The sequence below is a fragment of the Strix uralensis genome, chromosome 7 (genome assembly GCF_047716275.1).
Source record: "Strix uralensis isolate ZFMK-TIS-50842 chromosome 7, bStrUra1, whole genome shotgun sequence".
Classification (NCBI taxonomy): domain Eukaryota; kingdom Metazoa; phylum Chordata; class Aves; order Strigiformes; family Strigidae; genus Strix; species Strix uralensis.
The window spans coordinates 18,582,204-18,606,009 of NC_133978.1; the positions used below are offsets into that span (position 1 = coordinate 18,582,204).

At 36.3% G+C, this 23,806-nt stretch overlaps 1 protein-coding gene across 5 annotated transcripts in view; it reads right to left on the minus strand.

Moving 5' to 3' along the window:
* The window catches only part of ADK (adenosine kinase), a 291,237-nt gene that overhangs the window by 140,127 nt on the left and 127,304 nt on the right, over positions 1-23,806 (minus strand). For all 5 annotated transcript variants that reach the window (XM_074874605.1, XM_074874604.1, XM_074874602.1 and 2 more), the window contains 2 exons: positions 14,499-14,671; positions 8,983-9,091 (listed from right to left, as the gene is read on the minus strand). In XM_074874605.1, coding sequence (XP_074730706.1) covers positions 8,983-9,091; positions 14,499-14,671 — 282 coding nt within the window. The remainder of the gene's footprint in view (positions 1-8,982; positions 9,092-14,498; positions 14,672-23,806) is intronic.

Here is a 23,806-nt window from a genome sequence, read left to right on the forward strand (position 1 = left end):
GAAAAAAAAAGGTTTGTATTTTAACAGCTGCACTGTCCCTATTACACACGTAATTGATAAATGAAACTACAATTTCAACTTCAGACCAAGTAGTGGGCTACCATAAATAGCTTAACTTGGCTCTCATGTTACACACATGCACATAGTTTTTGCTGTTAAAAAATTAACCTTCTTCATGAAAAAGAGCACAATTGCTGTAATATTTATATGCGGTTTTTAATGCAACAGTTGATGACACAGACACAAAGAATACATATTCCAGGGTTACGCAGATTACAACATCTCCATGTGTTAATGAGATCAACTCCTCTGGAAGAAAGGTGGAACCCCAAATTTCAATCAACTGTACACAGAGTGGTGACTACCAATTTACTACAAATTTTGGTAGCTGGCATCCAAAATCAGTAAGTTAAACCAGAGAAATTCACAAATTTCAAGTTTTAGTCTTTAGAACAGTCTTAAATTAATGACTTTTAAAACTTTATCAGAGAAGTACTGAAATGAAAAATAATTCAAGATAGAACCAACACTGTTTCAGTCAGAGCTTCTAATTCCTTGATTTGCTGGTACTTTCTTTAGTTTTGAGATTTTCCTCTAACAAAGTTGACATGGTAACAGACAAAATTCTCGTGCTCTCATAAAGAGAGCATCTAATAAAGGCTGACATGCAAGAGGACCTGCAGTGAAAATTTCCCTTCAAATTGACTCACCTCACCCCTTAGAGTATGAAGGCTTCCCTTTTAAATTTACATTTAAATAGTGTGTTAAATCTGCCCATACTTTACATATGATTCGACACTCAGTGTCCCTAAAGGCAGAGGCATCTGGGAGCAGAGGTCTCTGCAGTGGTCTGTGGGTGGCACCGTGGGTCCCTGTCCCTGGTGAACGCCTCTTCTCACCGCTCCCCACTCTGCTACAAAGTCTGATTCAGCCTTTGCAGACAAGTAGTTTACAACCAAGAGACTGATTTACTATTTCAACAGATTTACAAATTCTACTAATGAAATAAAAGCATGCCCCTTCCCCTCCTGCACGTCCCCCTCCCTATCCCGTCCCGCTCCCTCCGCCCCCTCCCCCCCCCCGCCCCCCAGCAATATACTTTTAAAAGGGTAATGCAATCACAACCATTATGTCAATGAAAATTACATGCTGGGTTTATCTCTGTAGGTATCTGTCAAATGCAAACTGCGCACAACATCTTTGGAGTAATAATGATGTTTTATCATTTTAATTACAAACACTTTGAAAAAAATCCCTAAAGTGTACCAATTGGGGTGGTCTGAATTAACAGTAGCTTGATAGCCCAAGGGTAGCAAAAATAGATTGAGCTACCAAATTTCATAGTAGTTATAGCAGCTGTCTTCTTGCCTCAGGGAACCTGGGTATTTAACAAAGGAGACAGCTTGGCATTGGCATCTGATTAGTAATGTGGGCATTGTTGGACAGAATACGCGCAGTTCTATTGTTCCACTGTTTGATTAGGAATTTGGAGAGCTAAGGCATCATTTAGCTTTTATAGTTAGCTTCTGTATGTTCACGTATAGGTACTGTAAAAGGGTATTTTCTCACTTATCACTTGCTGCAAGTAGGGAATATTGTCTTGAACATGATCGATGAAACATGACAGGATTTAAATGTCAGGATCAGTTGCCTCCCCATTTCTGTGCCAAAATTTTGTTGAACCAACTGCACAAGTTTTTCTAATTGGGGAGAAAAGTGAAAAAGGTTCTTCCCTTAGAAGAGGATACAAATTATTTGGAATTTAGAATAATTTAAAAACAGTTCAACTTTACAAGGGAAAATGTTTCTTCACAAAGAAGTCTCAGAGGAAAAATCCAACTGTTGGGGTTTCTGGGAGAGGGGGATTGATTTTTATTTTTCTAATCCCACAGTAGCCTGACAGTTTGGATAACCACCTGAGGTAAGAGAATCTCTGGTTCAAAACCAATCTGCTTAATGGTAAAAATCTTAGTTAACATGCTTTATCTAAAAAGGCTTGATCTCAGGGAATAACCTTAGCACAAACAACAATATTATTACTCTGAGGTTTGTGTTTGAACTTCATACAGCCAAAAAGACCCCCCACGTGGCTCTTCTCTTTCATTCTTTAAGTACACATCACAAATTATTGGTGCTTGTTGGCAGAGTTCAAATCACTGAACTCATTGCAAATAGTCTACTTCAGCTAGAAGTACATTCTTTTACTCTATCAAATCCATCTGAGGTAATAAGACTTGATGTTTTATTCAACAGAGCTGAGGAAAATTGTTGCACAATAGGTTAATTCAAAATGGCAGCATAGAAAATGCATCTGTCAGTGGGGATCAAATTACAGGGCAAGCTCCTCTCAATGCTTAGAAAAACAAGTCTGCAGTTCTACAGATTATGTGCATGTGTGTGTTTAAAGGGGTGGGAAAGGAGCTAAATATCTGAGCTAACCTCCAATTAAAGTCAATCATAAAAACAGCCAATTTAATGAGTACGGATTTCTTTGGGTAATTATAACACCAACCACTTTTTTCTCCCTCTCTTTTAAATCTGTAATTCTGCCTTCTTGTTATTGCTTGCTTTGTCATTAATCGCCTCAGGAACTTGATTTCCTAGCAACAGACTCTGCCACCAAACATTTGGCTTCTGTTCAACATTTTCTTTGTGAAAAATGGCACTGCTATTGCCGCCTGGCTGTTGCAGCTAGACTGGCTGTGTAAGCGCTCTAATAATGCATTCTTCTAAAAAACATCCAAAAATCACATGATAAAAAGAGCGATGACTGAGCTTCACTAATTACTGTGCTGAAGAAGTGTATCTGCAATTTAAAGGCTACTGCAGTAGGAGGAGAATGAAAGGAAAGGTATATATTCTTCATATAAATAAATTATAATTAATAACATAGAGGTGAACATTTAGAAATAAATATTTTTACGATGTTAGACAGATTTCCATTAATTTTCTATTAGGGAAAAAGAAGACATAATCTTTCTTAGAAGTTGATGATGCATTTTTCTGCATAAAGTATAAAACATTCATCTTCAAAAGAATGACATCTTGAGGATCAAACTTTGCAAAAAATAAAAAAAAAGTTTCTAATTCACTTTTCCACATCAATTACTTGAGAAAACACTGGCAAAATTGTCTATGTATGAGAAGTTATACCTGAAATGGTAGCATAATGCACACCATGTCCTAAATACATCACAGAATGACATAACACATGCTGGTGCCAGTTTAGACAAAGCTCTTTCGCATTTTGATCAAAGAAATAAAGCTGTGAATTTCTGTATTTATGAGAGAGAAAGTATTTTTCCCATATTTGATTTGGAAGACAGTTCCTAGTTAGATACAGAGTCTACCATCTCTCCACAATGAATGCATCACACTTCAGCTACAACTTCCAGAAAACACAGTCCCTCAAGATGGTGGGCTTCAGGAAGACGATGTTATCCCAGGCCAGCAAAAAAGGCCACAGCTAACTGACTGTTGCTAGCTGCAGCTTCTTTATGGTTAAGACATTCAGAATGGTATTTTCCTGGCCATAAAACCTGTTAATTATTGTAAAAAATACTTTTGCATGTCAAATGGCATACACACTGATGCCAGAGCACTATGGCAAAAAGTTATCAATGGAAAAAAAGCCATTGTGAAGTTATTCAAATAAAGGTCTTTTTTAGGGGATTATTTTGATTCCTGACAGTGTCTACGTCTCATTTCCCATGATGCACACACAGACCTAGCATATCTCAAAGAAAAACACCTATCACAATCCATGTAAATTATCATACTCATCAAAGCAGTAAATTACAATAAAAATGCCTTCATTGAATATGCCTCTGAAAGGAGGAGACAACACAAAAGAAATTTCATTTATACTTACATTGTTATAATAATCAGCATTTCTTCTCAAGTAGAATAGCCAAACCCTATGTAAAATACTGTAGAATGTTATTTAAGCTTTGCTACACATTGCTGACATTAAGCTTATGTTTTGACAGACTCATGTTGAAACCAGATAATTCCGCCATCAAGCCCACTACACCACCACAGTATCTCTCTGCTTAGACAAGCACTTAGGCATTAAAAGAAAATAAATATAAAAATATCACAGTATTTGTTGAAACATACTGAGGTGGTTGGAGTTTTAAAAACCTCTCCTCCAGCAGATAAGTATGTTACATTGGGTTCATGATGACATGCCACAGCACATGACATTTCTGACTTGAAACTCAGACTAAGACCAGAATACCTGGTCTTGATCAGAACTGTCATTAACATCAAAACAAACTACACTTGCCAATAACTTTGTAAACACAAAAGAGGTGCTGAAGGTGGTGAATGTAATTTAACTGTGGGCTAATAAATCTAAGCAGCATTAGAAAAATTTATACTTAATGTAGTACAACCGAAAGGCATCACCACTGAAAAACTTCTATTATTTGTTACATGGAAGTAGGAGAAGGGAATAGTTTAAACTTATGGATTGTGAAATAACAACAGCCCATGCAAAGCTGACTGAGTGAAAGTGTTATCTTATCTGAATAAAAGGTTGTATGGCAATACTGAAAGTGAGCAACCCAAAATTCAGCTGCACAGAAATAAATCTTAGAGCTACAAAAAAGCTTCATTGCTCCTCTACTCTCTACCTACAACAGGTAGCACAGGAGCTGAAGTTTTCAAGCACTGTAAATTCAAAAGCAAAGATGAGATCATAATGCATAACGTACAGTGTAAAAATGGTCCCACATCTCTCTAATGAACACAGATAAGCATGAGTAACAGCAGTGCCATACCAATATGAAATGGTTAGGCAAGGAGTCTACATAGATACTAATGAGAAAAGCTCTGAGACATCACTTATAACAGCAGCTTTTTAAGAGCACAAACTATGTCCACAAAATACAAATTTAAATACAATCCCTAAACAACAATCTACTATATTCCTTGGTACAGAAAAGAGACAAGCATTTTATTAAAAGGAAGATCTTTTTGGTTTTTAGGAGCTACTTAACTGATCCATTCTAAGGCATTGCCATTTCATATGCTTAGTAAAGTATTCAAGAAAAAAAAAAGAAAAAAAGAAAAACTGAAGCACACAAAAGAACTTTCAAGAACACATTTATTACTTCAGCACCAAGATAATATTAGCATCAACTGACAGTGTTTCACCCACCTAATGCCTCCAACTGCAAAGAATACATACAGGTGTTGGACTGAAGAACAAATTGAGTAAAGCTAAATAACAGGCAGAAATAAGGATGGCTAACTGGAAGATGAGAAAACACAGATCTGGGAAGTACCACACTTGTGGCAATGTTTAAACACAGGCAGAAAGTTAAAATTCAGTTGTGTGTACGAGCAAGCAGTATCACTAGTCACAGAGTTAAGATTTCAAAAGATTAAGTGGAGTTTTTAATGAAGAGAAGCATTTTCTCCTTTTACATTTTCTTCCCATTATGAAAAGTACAGAATTCCTTACATACAGTAACATAGAGGTGTTCATTGGAGTCAAATGATAACTAAGATTCTCCTCAGTTTTCTGCTCTCCTAAGTAATTTTTATGAGCAGATTATTTTTTAAATCAAAAACATTGAAAATAAAAATATCTTTGCATTCCAGGCCTTCGTAAGATATGAAAATTAACAGCCATATACTGCAAGTTGCATTAAAAAGATTAAAAAGTTTGTGTGCAATGTCAAAAAAACTGAGTACCAGCAACTCCCATATTGGTGCTGAAGACACTGATGAACTTAAAAAAAAAAAAAAACAAAAAACAACACAACCCCAAAACACAACACAAAAACCCCACAACTCAATACGTTGTAGAATTCTTTGCAATGCTTACATAAATACAGTACTACTATCAGTTTATTAAATGCCTCTGAAAATAAGACAAATAAGGTGCCCAAATATGGAATTTTGTAACCCAAGTTTGTAAGATGCAACTCTAACACATAAGAATTCTAAAATGCAAGTCCTGACAGAAAGCACAGATTCACAAAAAAAGAGAAAAGAAACAAATGAAAAAAACCCCAAAACAACACAAAACACAATTTAAGATTATTTTCATGTCAGGTTGTATCCCATTCACAATTTCAGAGACAGACTGACAATGTTTAGTGTTATCATAACTCTCAACTTATTTTGAAATAAGGGAAATGTCTGAGGAAGAGACATTTTCTAGACCCAGTAGGAACCAAATAAAATCCCTCACAGTGAATTCTAATCAGACACCAGCAGCACAGCTAGCTGATCCACAGTGAAATGAATATGACAGACTGGAAGATATGATGTCAATGGTAGAAATTACTGCAAGTATATGAATAATATCTGGAGAAGGGAAAAAAATTGCATTGAGTTTGACAGTACGTGTAATCTATCTTAAATGATACAAAGTAGAGCAATTTTAAAGGATTAAAATACACCTTTAAAGTTTACCATCTTTGAGAAAGCCGGGGCAGCCTCTGTATTTTGCTTCTATCTGTGATTTACTGGGTCCTATTCTTTGCTAGTCTTTCTCCAATTTGTCTGCTGGATCTGATTACCAGATGGCTAAAATAAATGTATTGTGTTCATTCATGGTAACAGAAGTTGTCTTTAAGGGTTCTGTCACAGCTTCACTATCTTTTCCTTTGTACCTACTCCTCCCTCTGTGAATTGATTAGATTTCAGAGCTAAGTTTCATCTGAGGGCCATTCTGCTGAATGCTGCATTGAAAAGCATATTACCTATTCTAGGAAACACATATAGATGACCACAGAATATCACAGACCTGTCCTAAAGCAACAACTGCCCTACCCTGCCAAGAAAATAGATTGTTTGATAATCTCAGGACACGGATTTCCAAAATAAGTATCTGTCACTAACATACATTTTAATGCAATCCAAGAAATAGGTGACAGTTGGATAGAAAGAAGGAAATGAAAACCAACATATGCACAGTGCAAAGGCAAGGAAGGTAACAAGACTAAAGCGAAGACAGACAACAGTAGACAAATTAATGACTCAGAGAGCAGCCCTATACCTCAGGAGTGGTAATCATTTGCTACATGGTTTTGTTTAATCTGGTAAACCACTACAAACCTGCAAGTAAACAAGCTAAATAAAAGGGCATGAATGCACTGTAGCATGAGGGAACATGTATAGTTCTACACATTCTCCTTTCCTTAAGGAAAGTTACACATGCAATCTGTCAGCTGAAGTGGTAACACTGTCCTAGAAATCTCTTAGATGAACCCATCCTTGAGTGCTTTTGCTACAGGTGTGAACCAGGTTCTTTACCCAACAGATCTTCTCCTGCAGCCACATGGTTTCCCTAATCTGAATTCCATATTGCAAATATCTAATACAATTCATTAGCACTTCACTGTTATTTATTTATCCATTAACATATGTGCACCTTGGGTTTTATTTTTAGGTTAGTACAATAATTCTCTGTCTCTTAGTTAAAGCCTGAATGTTGTAGAACTGGCATCTGAAGAACAGCTTTTAATATACATGAAAATCAGTGTAGTAAATCACCTAGTCAAAATTTAAGTGATCAAACTGACTGAACACAGAAGAGTGGCTTTGGAACTAAAATAAGATGAAGGCTGTATCTTAAAAAATCCAAAGCTTTTTTTCATCTCATGTAACATTTTCCACTTTTCCTGAAGTACCTCTACTAAGCTTAATTTTTCTAAATTGTATATTGAAAGATTCATTGGTAATTATATATAAGCATGGTAAAATTAAAAAAAAACCTGAGTGCAGTACAGCTTTTGGTAACATTTGTCATTCTTCTTCTTCGTTTAAACTATACTCTTAGCCTTTCAATATTTTTTTAGCCAATAGCATTAATTCCTAAGCTAATTCCATTTGGAACAGGCCGAGATATAATTATATATAAAAAACTAAGAAACCTTGAAAAACAGAAATAAAAAATAAGTAGACAATACACCTATGTATTTTTTTAACTGCAGCACAAACATATGGTCATAGCAGTGGGATATATTTTCTTTGTATACTGAGGTTCTAAGTATTTTTTGACAGTTATAAAGGGGCAGTCTTGGCCATACACAAGAATCAATAACAACCATGTAAAGCCTACAGCAGTGCACACTAACAGGCTGTAGGAGACATTAACACTAGCTAAAAGAAGTAACTGTATTTTCAATGAAGTTGTTCCTCCTGGATAATCAATTTTTTACACTTTTTACCAGCTGTTCCCACATAGCTCAGGTAGCGGAATAGAAGCAGCTGTCATACAGAATCCATATATTACATGCATCTTAGGAGGTTTTAATCTGTCATAGATGTTTTATGTTTCCTAATTTTGATCAGTCATATCAACTTGAGAGCAAGATGAAAACAAATTCACCACTTCCATTTAGGCAAGATGTAATCTACACAAATACACTAATCTGGCTTGATTCATTCTGGATGGTGAGAAAAGAATACTAATTGTGAATCTACTAATGCCCCATCCTCAAAACCCCTTTATTCCAGAAGTAAGATTTCATCATTAAAATCAGTTTGCCCCACCGCCCACATTCAAGAGATTTGTCACAATCATTGTTTCTGAAATATTGAGTTATAAGGTGCCATAGTAATTACTATGGAATAAATAGCAATTAAGATTGTTCACACAAATAAGCTCAAACTGTTTGCAATGAATAATTATGCTAATAGTGTTTTTCTACATAATTTGTGCATCCTTCACAACAATTTACTAGAAAATGTAAAATGTAAATTTGATGCACTACTACAAAAGCTCTGAAAATGTTTAGTTCTTATGATTTTTTCCCACTGATTTAAGAAAGCACACAACATACTTCTACATTTGTACATTTAAATTCAAAGAAATCAAACTATGCTGAAATTGAAGCAGTCATTTTTTTCCACCGTATTCCTAAAAAATCATCCTAAACCATATTCAACAGACGTGCTCATTGCTTAAACCTCACAATGTTGTAACACAAATTTTAGCAATTTGAAAGAAGCTGAACTTACTGCTATATAATAAACTTTGGCCTTTTCCACCAACTTCCAGTTCTTCTCCAAATCAAGATGCTTTTCCTTCTTATAGCAATTAGCAGCAGCGAGGTTAGCTACAAGAGACCTGAAAGTGATTAAAAAACAGGCATTAGATCCTCTTCAACTAACATTACTGCAAATTTCTCACAAAGAACAAAATTTCTCAAAGATAATCAAAGATCCTAAGGAACATAAAAGCAATTAACAAAGAGCACCATAAAACACATATACTTTATTTGACCATTTCATAGTATTTAAATAATATATTTTAAATAATTCATATACTAAATACAATTTAAATTTAAATCATATATTAAATAATGTATTTAAAATCCAGCTACATAGTTTATGTAACCTATCACTACTATACTGTTCACGTGCCTTCATTTGCTTAGAATCAACTTTTGTTGCATTTTGTGATCAACTCCCTCTATATGGTAGAGCATCTGAAGATTTTCATTAAAACTCTTGTAGTACCTAACACCTAAAGTAAAGTAAACACTGCAGTTTATCTTCTGAAAACTATTTTCCCTCGCTAGAATAAAAATCTTGATGGCTATGTATGTCTTGCCTTTACAATTTTCCAATGAATAGTTACATTAAAAAGGTTTTTTTTCCCCCATTAGGTTCATATTTTCCTTTAGCAAATGAAAAAGGGTCTCATTGCTACTTTTAGATGATGAACTGTTAAAAAAAAACTTTTGGCTTAGCTGTGTATTACTGGAAAACTACCAAAACCTCATTTGTACTTCATTCTTTCCTAACAAGTTATAACAAGCCGTAGGGCACAACTTCCATTAGCAAGAACAAAAATACTGGTATCCTATCTACTTTGTTACATGTAAGATACATCCTATTTTAAATGCTCCTCTTCAGCCATTCAATTCAGTCTTATGAAACACACAAAACTTACAGATGTACTCCTAAAAACAGGTCATAAAAAGATGTTTATGAACTAGTTCTTCGCTCTGGCTACCACAACCAAATCGTTCTTTGCAATTTTATTATGAGAATGTTTAATAACATTCAATATTTAGAGAAAGGGCATTGGGGAAACAGACATTTCCATGCTGGCATACAGAGTTTTAAATTTGATTTTCAAAATTTAATAGTCATAGGATGCACTTTTAACATTAATACACCACTGTTTTGTGGTATTTAAGTACATTAGCCAGATAAATAACATGTAATTACACATACAATATATGGCTATTGAAAACTTTTGCCTTCTCCAACATGCATACAATTGATAATGTATATATCATCCTTTTCCATATAAATGCTACTACAACCCAGAGACAATGGCTCGGAGTGAACTGTTGATCTGCTGCTACCAAGTTATGCTTCTGCCTCCAGACTGAGTACCATGTACAAGTGTCAGGTGGTAAATAAACCAAGAATTCTTGAAAATCTATTCCACCTCAAAACAGCATCTTTCCACTATCACCATTTCTCTTTGTCCTATTCAACAAAAACCAAACAAAATCCCAAAAGAATCTCCTATGAAGATAGCAACCAAGTCTCCCTGTAAAATTCCTGATGCACTCAACACTGACAATCCCTGTAAGTTAAACGGATCAAGTATATAAAAATTAAAACAAAAAGTTAGACTAACTTTTTCTGAATGTATCAAAATACACAGCACAGTTCTGTATCATTTCATCCCAGGAATATTCTTGGGACTTATCTCTAATTCTAAAGCCTAAAGGCAATTAAGAACTAATGTGAATTTGGAAAATTAAAAATATATATATAAATAAACAAATAGACTAAGCCTCTGTAGCTGTACAAGTTACAGGGCAAGAAGTTTCATTCTTGATGAATACTATCATTTCAATGACAAGAAATCCACCAGAGAACCAAGTAAGTCCAAGACAGTCATGTGCATAACTGTGGTAATTTTCTGTAAACCAAATTTAAAAAGCAAATGAAATCTTTGAGTTTTGGCAAACCCTAAATATCCATCAAGGACCTAGCTGGAAAAATCTTGTCTGTCTACGTATGTTGCTAAGTGAAAAGCAATTATGTTCCAGAAAACTAAGCAAAGACTCTCTGTATGTTTCCTTTCACTTACCACATGGCCCTGAAACTGTAAACCTAGTTCTCTGTGGTTACATCCAACTGTAGAGATGCTCTGCACATGATGTGTAATAAGAGACTGTAACACTCAAGACAAAGCACCAAGCTTTTCCAAATTAAAACTGTAAGTCTACCAGCACTATGTTCGACATGTGGAACACAGAAAAGGTAGATATCTTTTCAATGAAATACAGTAATTAGAGACAGCCAGAATGCTTCAAATCAAACAGCTTAATGGAAACCCTGTGCATGTAGGTATTTCTGAGCAGAACGCACAAGTCAAAGTCACAGATTATGACGGAGTGTAGGTACTACTTTAGATTTTAATCATCTGTTAGGATTTTCTTGAAAAGCTCTGAGAAAACAAAGCATATTAGTACTGCTAAGCTACAGAATTCAGAGTGGTAATCACAGAATAGCTCAGAACCCTTTCCTGCAAAAAGCTATAGTCTTAGCAGAAACAAGAAATGTTCACATCAGGGTATCTGGAACATAAATATACACAGCCACCTACTGGGAAAACCAGGAGTCCTGTTAGCCCACTCCTCCAAAAGAGGCAAGTCTGAATTACCTGAAGAAGGAAGTTAGCATGTACCTCAAGTGGGACAAGAGATTAATCAATAGAGTTATCAACTGGGGCCAGGTTGAAGTGATTCCTACAAATATAGGAAATGCTGAAAACCAAGAAACAATTGGAGAGTAATTAAAGCCTGAGAATATACTTGCTCTCACCAGAAGAGGTGGGGTTGCACAATAAAGTCTTTAGCAGCAACCATCGGCCATTTTTTTCTATCTTCTGAGGAGGGAAATAAGTCTCTTGTACTCCCTGCACACTCTCAAGCATGCTCTAAAACAGTGATTGAGATGAAGCCACTGTCTCTAGTATTTCAGCAAACATTTGATATTAAGAGAGAAAAGTGTTTTATATAAGCAAACCAAAAATACTGCTTAATAAGTTAAAAGAATACTTGCAGACATTTTTATAAATAAATTTACCTAAACTTTTAAAATCCATTGAGATGCATGGCAAAAGATGCACATATTTTTCCTGAATTCATGGTGTATGTCTATTGACAGTCTTGACTTCAGTTTCCCATCATGTCATCTAGGAAATGATGATTGCTACAGGATGCCTACACAGACACTATGTGGCTGAAGAGAGAGAGAGAGAATCGCAGAGCAGAAACATCTTTATTGCTTGTCTTCTGTTTGAAAAACTGAATATGGATCCTGGAGATGAAGGGGGAAAGTCTGTAGCCATAATTAATGTCAAGACTCCAGATGAAGATGAATGAACTTTCTTCCTCCACTGAGTATGTACATTCATTCCTGAGAGTAAGACGTTATATGTAACATTAAATTGTGAGGGACAGGTTGATAAGCTGGAGGACAGGGCTGTCTGTCATTCAGTGAATCTTCAACAGCCTGGAGAATTGGGCTGGCAGAAAATTTGAAGGCAAATGCAAAGTCAAGCAACTAGGACAGAATAACTCCTATGCAACAATACAGGCTGAATGTTGACAGGATACAACACACTTTGCAGAAAAGGACCTGGAGGTCCTGGTGGATCAGGCTTGGAACACTGAATCAGCAGTGCACCAGCACAGAGAAGGTTAATCACATTCTGGTCTATATGAGCAAGCACGCAGCCAGCAGGGCAAAGGAAGTTATATATTCAGAACAGAGTTAAACCTCTGTTCTGGGCTGGAACACTTAACAAATGAAGAAGGGCTTGGCTGAGCCTTAAGAAGAGGTAGCTAAGGGGAGACCTTCCTGCCATCTTCAAATATCTAATTAAAGTTTACAGAGAAGATGGAGCCAGACTATTCTTGGACATAAGAAAGAACAGACAAGCTGGAAGAAGGAAAATGTCACATGGATATTATCAAAAGAATTTCTCCCATGAAGAGTGGTCAAACACTGGAACAGGTTGCCCAGAGAGGTTGTGCAACCTTCATCCTTGGAGATATTCAAAACCTCACTGGACATGGCCCTGAAAAACCTGATCTAACTTTGAAGTTGTCCCTGCTTTCTGCAGGGGTCTAGACCAGACGTCCACTCTAAAATTGTTCTAGGGTTCTACCTGTTGTATAGAAAATTCTCCCTCCTTTGACTCTCAGTTCAGTTCACGTTGCTGCCTATTGCCTTTCAAAACATTCACTAATTTGTCAGGAAGTTTGGTGTGGATTTTAATTATGGGACTGATATCTTACCTTAATAAATTCTACTAAGTCCTGATACTGCTTTGAAAGGGAAAAAGCAGTTCCTCAGGATCAACAGCACTGACAGTCACAGAGGGAAACCAAAAAGGATAATGACAGTTATATTGCTCTTACTCAGAGCCAAAAAGAAAATATTCTTCAGGGTAACCGATACCATTTTCATTATTGTTTCAATATCTAGTATTAGAAAATTAGGATATTGGCAGAAATCAGGGAGGGTTGGTGTGTGCTGGTAACATCTCAAGATTAATGACTGTCTGGTTTTGAAACCTTTAAAAAATCATCAGGAGGTAATCAGCAAATAGCACATAAGTTCAAGTGTTAAGGGTGGAGGGAGAAAGAAGAAAGCAAAGGGCCATGCTTAAGATAAATGCCTATTGACTTCATTATCGCTTTCTAAAATTCTCGTTTTTATTGATTTTATTACAATATCCCAAACAAAACACTCTATAAACAGGTTCTTACTTATGGAATGCTCTGAAACCATATAAAATATCACAGATCATTGTTCATAGTCTGCAAATATAAGAAAGGTTGAATAGTTCTGGAGAAGTGGGGTGGTTTTTATAATATAACAAAGACCGTCTGAAAAAAAGTAGCAAATGAAAACATGAAAGACAAAATTCAGAAGAAATTGTTAAGATGTAGACATACAGAATTACAGTTATTAGATGAAATCAATAACTGCAACAGCAAAAAAAAAAAAATCACTTTTTTCTTCATCTTGTATAAAATCAAATTAACCCTTTCAATCAGGCTATATGCTGACATCTATTCTCTTTAAACCCGTTATCACCTGAAGTATATTCCTCATCTGCCAATCAAGCATATACCTTACATACCAATCAGCTTCCACATAGGCTGCATAAACATACTTGTTAACCAACTTTTGTCTCCCACATATTTTCTCTTTCCAGAGCAACTGGAAGCTATAAAGTTCAGAAAGAAGTAGTATATTATTACCTTATACTTTTCTGCCATAATACGATTGTTGTTCTCTAAAAGGAGATTAATACCACCCAGCCCCAAACTATGAGCCAGGCAGTCCTGTACTGTCTCAAACCAGTGCAAATACTTTCTTTATCATTCAAATCACAATTTTTCAAGTATTTCAAATATTCGAAACCAATTAGGCTCCACACACTATGCCAACTGCACTTATATCTTAGGAAAATATCAAAGACCCCTGACCTGTTATCACTAGTGATGCAGGCAGCACAGGTTCCTGTTGGTTCTTCACTCTGCTCATAGTAATGAGCATCCACATGAGCTTCCTCAGCCTTCTTCTTTAAGATCTCTCCAAATTTATCTTTGCCAATGCACCCAAAGAAAGTTGCAGCTTTGTAAGGGCTCTGAATCATCCACTGCAGATTGACAGGAAAAAAAAAAAAAACAAAAACAAAACAAAACGACAAAACAAAGTTAGCATGCCTGGTATATTATTTTTTGCCATTTTTTTCTCTCCACTTGCCATATTTAATTCTGTGACTGCAGAGTACTGTGACATACAAAACACTTCTGTGCCTGAAGTAAAAAACATCTGGTACATCAAGGGAGGGAAGTTCAGCAAAGAATAAAAAATTTACCCTTAATGATCCCACTGAGTGTTTAATACCTAATGTAAAATTTAAATACATGTAGTTCACTATCAAATAAAGTAGATTAGTATGTTTTTACAAGGTATTTCAAAAGAAGTTTCCTTGCTCAAAGGAGATGCCCCTACACTTATATTTAATCAAGCAACATATGGTTATCTTTAAAGAAAATTTGTAGAAAAGACAAAAGAAAAAAAAAAAGGCAACAAAACCAGAGATATACACATAAGGAAAAAAAATACATTTGAGAAACCTAAGAAGAAACATTGTGCAACATTCACAATATATATAAAAACTAAATGGTACTGAAAAGAATCATTTGTGTCTACCATTTAATTATATGCAAAAAAGGAAATGCTCCCCATTTACATTGTTAAACCACCCATGAAAATATCTATCTCCAACTTTTGTAAGAGCAGTTCTGTCACTTGAATTTTAAAGAAAGAGCATAGCTGCATGGTGTTGCTAAGGTGCCAGGTTATTTCATAAAGCTCCTCTTTTATTAATACAAAATATGTATCATTCAACTGTAAACGTTAACTCCATTTTGTGCTAAGTTAAAAAAATGGCATTTAGCAGCAATGTAAAATCAAGAGTGAACTAAAAAAATAAATGTGAAGAAACAATCATAGGCCCTACTCCACTAGTGGTGAGTCAACCAACTGAAGTCATTATAATTCACTCTAATTACAGTCAGAAAGCTTATCCACTCAATCTATAGTATAAATTAAAGGCTACATCAATCTACTGCTATACTAAAACCCTACTTATAATTGTTTCCTAATCAAGATTTAAATAAACGATAATGTCTCCATTACAAAGCAGCATTAGTGGTAACTGTGGGTTGTAGAAAGGTCAAGTATCTGAGTTGCAAATACATGCTTAGTCACATCTTCATTACTTCCAGCTCCAGAGGAGGAAAAAAAAAAAAGAAGAAAATCTTTAGTCATATACAAGTCTTCATTAATAAGGCAAAGGTGGACAAAAGTTGCAAGGCCTCTTTCCTGCAGGAATATATATGAAGTTTAAGGACAAAAAAAGATTGTGTCGTCAGATGGTGGCAGCATTCCATTTCTGCACACTACACATGCTCTGCTAATCTATTCCATATCACTCTAAATTAATATAAATTAAGAAAATCCCTAACAAGAGAATTATCTACAATATCCTTGTATTTTACATACATTTGCACATACATAATACACATTTGCACAGTGTTCATTTAGGATGTCTTAGGAACAGTAATCTTTTATATTTGGAGGTACAGTTAAGTAGAACAGATTATTTCACAAGACTAAAGATGTTTTGACCTACTGTAAGCAAATATGGAACCAATTTCCACACCGATAAGAACAGAAGTACCTGAAGCCTTGTGTCCCGTGCTGAAAAGCATGCCTTACTTTCACAAATAACAAGAATTAATAGAGATCACTATGAACAGCATTTATCAAAGCATCATACTCCAACAGTTCTTCAGAAAACATAAAGACTTCAAATGCACCTTGGGCTTACAACATTCTATCAAGTGACATAACTTTTCCATCCTTTATATATAAAGTCTGACAACATTTGGAGCAGTAGTAAGTAATATTTCACATACATCTCTGAAAAAAGAATTTCTGTTCAAGTATCACAGTTTTGGCTATTGGCAGCAGCTCAGTTTGAATTCAGATGTGATACATGCCATATATAACTGTCACAATCCTTACTTTAAATGTAAGTATTCTTGAGAATCAGAAGTCAGGATCTAGGATTTCTTGTGATGAACCTCTGTATATTGTGCAGACCACTTCTTCCATAAGCAGTGGTTCTGCTCATGATTATTTAAAACACAGGTATTATATGGTAGGGGAATATTCTCACTATATAGATACTCTTTTCATTTGAACATCTGAGCTAAGCTAAGCAACACTGAGGAAGATGGAAAAGTAGCCCAGCAGTGTTTCTCTGGAAAGACCCTCTCATCACAGATCACCAGTTACAAATACTCTCAGCTTCTTGGTATTACTCCACATATTCCCACAATAACAGTGGTGAGGTGTTGCTAGTTGCAGAACTCCTCCAAACTGTTCCTCCTTTCCTCAACTAAAAGGCTACATATTAGTAGAGGCAAAAAACAGACATCACGTTACAAGCTTGAGGAAACTGAACTTGCAGAAATAGCTCTGTGGTATATTACTGAAGTTGCACCTAGTGGAATGAGACATAGCAGGCATTTTTTGCATATGTGTGAAAAAACAAGAGACAAAATAACATCTTCAAGGCAGACTCTGGAGCACTTTTTTAAAAATTTGACGCTGGATTGGAGTTTAATTTTGAATAGCTTGATATGGAAAAAAAACAGCTTCTATGGGCTACTTCACACACCACCATCATTGCTGTTATTAGCAACATATTGGCTAAAACATTCTAAATGGGAATGGGGGTCAGTCATCACAAGACATCACCATGAAACAGTTGTGCAGCATTATATCCAATATCAAACGAAGGCCAGTAACAAACTGCACACATTAATGCCATATATATGGTTATATAAACTGCAAATTAATTTTATAGATTTATGTGGAATACAAGATTTAATTGAATGAAAAAGACTCTAGACAGAAAGGAAAAATGACCCAGCTCAGCAGGCACTAGCATAATGAGTTAATTATCTAGGGTTTGGCTAGGCAGTGAGGCAGCTATTAACTAACTGTATTGACAGCCTGGTCAGGAGAGGCTGGCACCTGGCCACACCATGAATCCTCACCATCACCCAAGGGAATTTGAGGCTGTTAATGGCCCAAAGACAGAAGTGTCAAAAGTAGGAACTTATCATGAAGGAACAAGACAGCCTCAGAAGTGGGATACCACAAAGGAAACTCAAAATCTAGAGTGGTTTATGAAATCTAATGTGTTTCTCCATCCTAAAGTTTTCTTCTGTCAACACAGACTGGACATCAGGTACACACACAGGGACAGGCCCTGACCTTTTCAGTTAAGATATGCATCCGTGACAGAGGAAGTAGCACAGGAAATAGAACACCTTTCAGATCTTCTCAAGTTAAACAGATTGCATTTTTGTTGTATACACTCTGGTAAACTAAAAGCAAATATTAACATTTTTAAAAAAAATTATTTCTTGCCTTTAGCATAAGTATCTTAAAATTAGGTTGATTTCAAAATAAGCATAATCTAAGATTATCCTATCCCTACAGACACATTATTCCTTATAATCAAATACTGAAGCCAGCACTTCCAAACGAGGCCAGCACCCTGGACACTCAAGGATACACTAGAGAGTGACAGAACGCTTCACTCCGTATTTTCATGAGGCTAACTTGTGCTCACAGTAGTAGGAGTATCTGTTCAAGTGTTTTTTCATGATCAGAGTTAACAGGGTGAACTCTCTGGCATGCTTTAGCTATCAGAGAAGTGTGAGAACCTTTGTGTTCCAGGGAGTGGGTGGCAATTGCAGAGAACAGCATCGTCTTTTCTTGCAAGATGTTGAGATGCCAAGAAAACTTGGTAAAAAGTAAAACTTCTGAAGACTCAGTTGTGACTGTGAGACTGCTTAGAGTTAACTACGTCCCACTCTTTCACATCCTCAGACTCGAAGATGTGGTACACCTATCTCCCCTTTTTGTCTGATTAGAGAACAGCTTTGGAAACAACCTTTCTTCTGAGTTACAGAAGCACTTCTGGAAGCACTTCTTCCAACACTAGAAGGGACTTGACTTTGATTGGCTACTCAATGCTGTCTTTTGAGAACGATATTCAAGATGAGATGACAAGAGTTACCTGAATGGTCCCTTACACCCAAAAAATAAAAAAATGCCCCTTCATACTATGTGAAAGAAAATCAGTGGTCTTAAAGAAAGAAAGAGAACTGAGTTCTTTGACTTTTATTTCCCAAGCTTATCCTATTCAGCTTGAGAATGCCATGCTTCTGCCACAGTGGCAGAGTCCAGTATCCTATATCACAACCCTTGATCCGCATTCAGAGCTTCTCTTTGTTGTTCCTGCAAAGTTCACTATAAAGGAGGACCTCTACTTGAAAGGCAAAAAGCAGCAAAACTAAATAGTTGATCTACTTTACCTCACTCTCCAGCTGCAAAGATACTTACTCTGCAAAAGGAGTTTGTTACTGCTGGGTGTCAGTATACAATCCCATAAGACTTAAAAAGAGACATCATACTGATGAAGCTTAATAGAGCTTTATAGCCCTCTGACTAAAACAAAGATCCTTCAGAAATTATTTCATTTTACTCTGACTCTATGCTTTGCTGTAAGTGCCACTGTTAACTGGACAAGATTGACAATCAGAACAAGGAGGCCGATGGAGACACTTGCTGCCAGTTCCACATTGTTCTCCATCAGAACTCCTTAGCTCCTGAATTCTTTTTTAAAGCTGCAGCCAGTAGTGCATTTCCACATCTGTCAGTCATCTTAAACTAACAATGCCAAAGCATATGAAGCTTTGCTTAGACTGACATACCTTCTGCACACAGGAGTGTTCAGCTGTAGACTTGAATCCTAAATGCCTAGGAACTGACAACACAACAGGAAGCATTATGCCCCTTCACAGTGAAGGATCTTCAAAACTCATTAACACTGAATACAGACATCTGAAGTGAATCTGAAGTGTGTTATTTGAAGCTGGACTCTTCTCTGCATGATCTGTCAAATCTGATCTTATTTTAAATTGCAGCTCACAGAGGAGAGGACTCCAAAGACCTAAAATTAGCTAAGACTTACCATGCTTGCTAAAATCTAAACTAAACAATGTTAGCAACTACTCACGAAGCTTTCTTTTTAGTAAATCAGAACAGAAACAGCTTCTTTTTACAGAGTGCTATTTGGAATATCTCTTATTTTAATAGTCTGAATTTTAGAATGAGTCCATACACTTCTCAAAGTTTCACCAGTCTGTTGTACCCCTCGGACACATCCCTAATAATCCCAATTATATACACAGTCCATTACAAAACTCTTACAAATATTTTTAGGAATATTTTAGATGCTAAAAGAAAATAAATCACACCTCATCTTAGAAAACAAGATAAAATGAGAAAAAGTGGGATCAAAAATGAAATCATTATATATATATATATTTTAAAAACATGGGAACCTGTCAATCCTAAAAAAAGACATTAGCGTCACTGTTCCAAGTGAGCTCACTTATTTCTTGTGAATGATGTGATACATCTCAAGCACAACTGGAATGCAATATTCTGTTACCATTACACCTACTATGTCATCTAAAATCCCTACTGTGGTGGGTTAACCCCAGCCAGCAGCTAAGCCTCCACCCAGTTTCTCTCTCAATCCTCCCTCCTGGGGGGATGGGGGAGAGAATTGCCAGCGCAACAGAGAAAAAAAACCCATGGGACAAGATGAAATGATGCAAAGGCAATCATACACCACCTCTCACCAGCAGACTGATGCCCAGCCAGTCTCTGATCCACAGGTACCTCGGAAAAACTCCCCCTCCCTCCCTGCCTCCAACAGTTTTATTGCTGACCATATTCCATATGGTCTGGACTATTTCTTTGGTCAGTTGGAGTCAACTGTCCTGGCTGTGCCCCTTCCCAACCCGCAGCCTACTTGCTGGGACAGCAGACTGAAAAAACAGAGAAAGCCTTGATGCTGTGCAAGCACTGTTCAGCAATAGCTAAAACATTACTGTGTTAAACAACACTGTTTAGGTGACAAACCTAAAACACAGCACCATACGGGCTGCTATGAAGAAAATTAACTCCACCCCAAGCAGACCCAGTATACCCACCCCAGAATCATTGTTATGAGAATACAGCATCAAGACCCTGGAAAACAGATGAGATGCTACAGTTTTGTTCCAACACCTTTGCAAGTTTTTTTCCTTTTTCTTTTTTTCATTGATCAACATTCAAAGATTGCAACAGCTGTTATCACATAATGGCCATATAAGAAAAAAATAAGCTTATCTTTATAAAAGCAGGCTTGCAAAAAGGAGCCCCATGTCCTGCACAGTAATTCTTCCACTGTTAGCTGAAACTACCAAATCTCGCATGAGGAAGTGATATTGTTAAAATGCATGACAACACCCTCAAGCAACTTCCAGTCAAATGAGATAAAAGTGATAATATTTTTTTAAAGGGAAAGACTAGCTAAAGCCTTGCTCTGAGACCAGTATCTAAGTCTTATCAGAATTTGGTTCAACAGGTACTATCCAAATCTCTGCACAGGAATATCTGTTAGTTTTACTGTGGTGCGACAAGTTGCATTTTGCTATAGCTTTCCAAATTAAGATGTCTATCAAAACATTAATGATCCAGGAGCAGCACTTCAGTCACTTCTACATTTAAAACCACAAAGCTAACAAACTGCCTCTTAACAAAATCTATAAACCAAATAACTATTCTCTGTGCTGCTATTCTTTTGTATTCCATTTCCTATTCTTTCCCTCTTGCTCTTCATCTGCTTGTCCAGTGTTTTATTTTTAGTCCAGTTTGTAACCTTCTTACTGGACAACAAATACAAGCATATTTTCTGTAAATAAACATGTAACAGCCATATTTCAAAGTTTCAATGTGGCCAAAAGCTAGCTCTCTTTTATTGTACCCCTTAAATATTGGCCAGTCTAGGCACCTCATTCCAATATTCCTTACTCCATCACCCTCTTATACTGAACTTCAGAAGAGAGGCTGTAGCACTTCAGGTATTTGAGGCAGAACTGTAACATTATAAATACAGGATATGTTATTTGAGGCCAAAGGCAGAATGTCTCCTGCAAGACCTTACAAGGCACATATTGAGATCACAGCTGGCCTTGTGTCCCTTGCCCATTTGAAGCACAGAACCTGAGCCATCAACCACCTCCTTGTTTGATCTGATGCCTCACTCCCTTTCCACAACACTAATGTGGTCCCTTCTCAAAACCGGGTAAAAGATGATACACCTACAAAACAGGGGCAGTCTTGCCAGTTCTTCATACTCTTCATGTAACTGTCATCTGAGTGATCACAACAGTAAGAATTCCAGGTTTACTTGGGACTCTTCTGCAGCTGTTTCAGTGTATACAACTGTTTATTAAGAAATTTGCTAATATTACAAAGCTATGTACAAAGTAAGGTTTAAGAGCATCTTTATCAGTAAAAGAACTCAAAGATACTAACCTCCTAGCACTGTGCGCAAAACATGGCAAGGTGGCAAATAAAGTACAAAACAAAAAAGTCTTGCTCCTCTGTGGCTAGAAGCTGTGGTGTTAGTATGCTTCCATTAACAGCTTAACAACATGAAAATGGAACATCATACTTGGGTACAGTAAGACAGACTCACTGGGCAACTCTACACTACCTGTTAACCACGTCTCAGCCTACTCTACATGTAAAGAATTAGCACTCACTTCATAGAGATATAGGGAAGACTGACAAGCATTTTAAAAATGTCTTAAAATTCTCCAGTGTAAAACACTGTATGTATTTAAGTGCTAACCTACAGTGAAGTTGATATTGTTGCAAAGTGACATTTTAGGATATTTTGCATACAATTGTGCATATCTATAACCTTCAAACAAATCTTCCTTTTCAAAATGTATGCATATGTCACTCTCACTCCCCTGCTAGATGATGTGCCGTCTCAATGAATACACCCACACTCAGAATGACAGCAAAAAATCCACAAGTGAAGAGACTTCTTTCATTGTCTGGCAGCACAGAATTCATAAAGCACAAACTGTAAACAGCTGCCTATCAGCTTCTATCAGTAACAGTATCAAAAACAGATGGCAAAGGTCAAGTCAAAGTTTATTGACAATGATGAACTTTGACAGCCTCTATTAAATTACTTCTTCCTTTAAGGTGCATGTGATCAAAGCAGCAGAGAGATTTTCACTCAGTCACATAACAAGCTATTTGTTGAGATTGAAACATCTGGTCAATATCTTCTAACACTGAAATTTCATGCACAGTTACCAATAGGGTACATTTCTTCTCTTCTTTTTACAGAGTCCATAAGGGTGGCACATATGGCCGATCATTTCATTCAAAAAGATTTCAATTCCAGGCATTACATACAATTGTCTCTATGCTTTATAGTATTTTAAGTCTACCTACCATCGTTTTCCATCATCACTGCTGTCTGCTCTACTCTTTGCTATAAAAGCCCACCAATATGACAGAGCACTTAAAGCTTAACAGCTTTTGACTACTGGAGTTAGAAAGCAGTTAAGGCAAGGGAGTTTTTGAAGTGGCAGGTCTTCATCTATCTGTTGTCAAGAATTCCCAATGCATTAAACTATTTACCACAGCTCTAGAAACACAGATTATAATTTTTGTTGTAATAGCAAATGCTTCATTTATGAGACATTCCTGAGCAATTAGAGATCACCCTTTTTACTGATTTAGAAATTATTATTTTACAAATATAACATACATTATATTTCAAGTGAACATGTGATAATTAGGATTATGATTCATCATATTCTTATATTTCTCCATCTAAAATAGCAAGACGACACAAAATTTTATCTATTCCAAATGCTGAGAAATGCTTGCCTTTAAAATTATGCATCAATGTTGCCACAGCAACAAGTAGTGGATAATGTGAAATGTACTTCACCCTTCCATTTCTAAATCCCAATCCTTTTTGGTCAAAAGAGAAAGAAGGACTAGTTGCAAACATGCCTACAGAAAATACATTTCAAATAATTTTCAGTTACTATTAAATACCTCCATTTTTATTCAGCTAATGGTTGATTTCCACATCTCATTCCCACACTGGCTGGCTCCAAGTAGCATCCAAACCTTAAAAGTTTACTTAGCAGTTGTAGGAAAACATTGACTCTAAAACTCCTCAATATAATTACGCATCATGCCCAGATGCTGCACCAAAGGCATAACAGAGGGATGGGCAGGAAAGGGAGAAAGTAGATAATCTCCATGC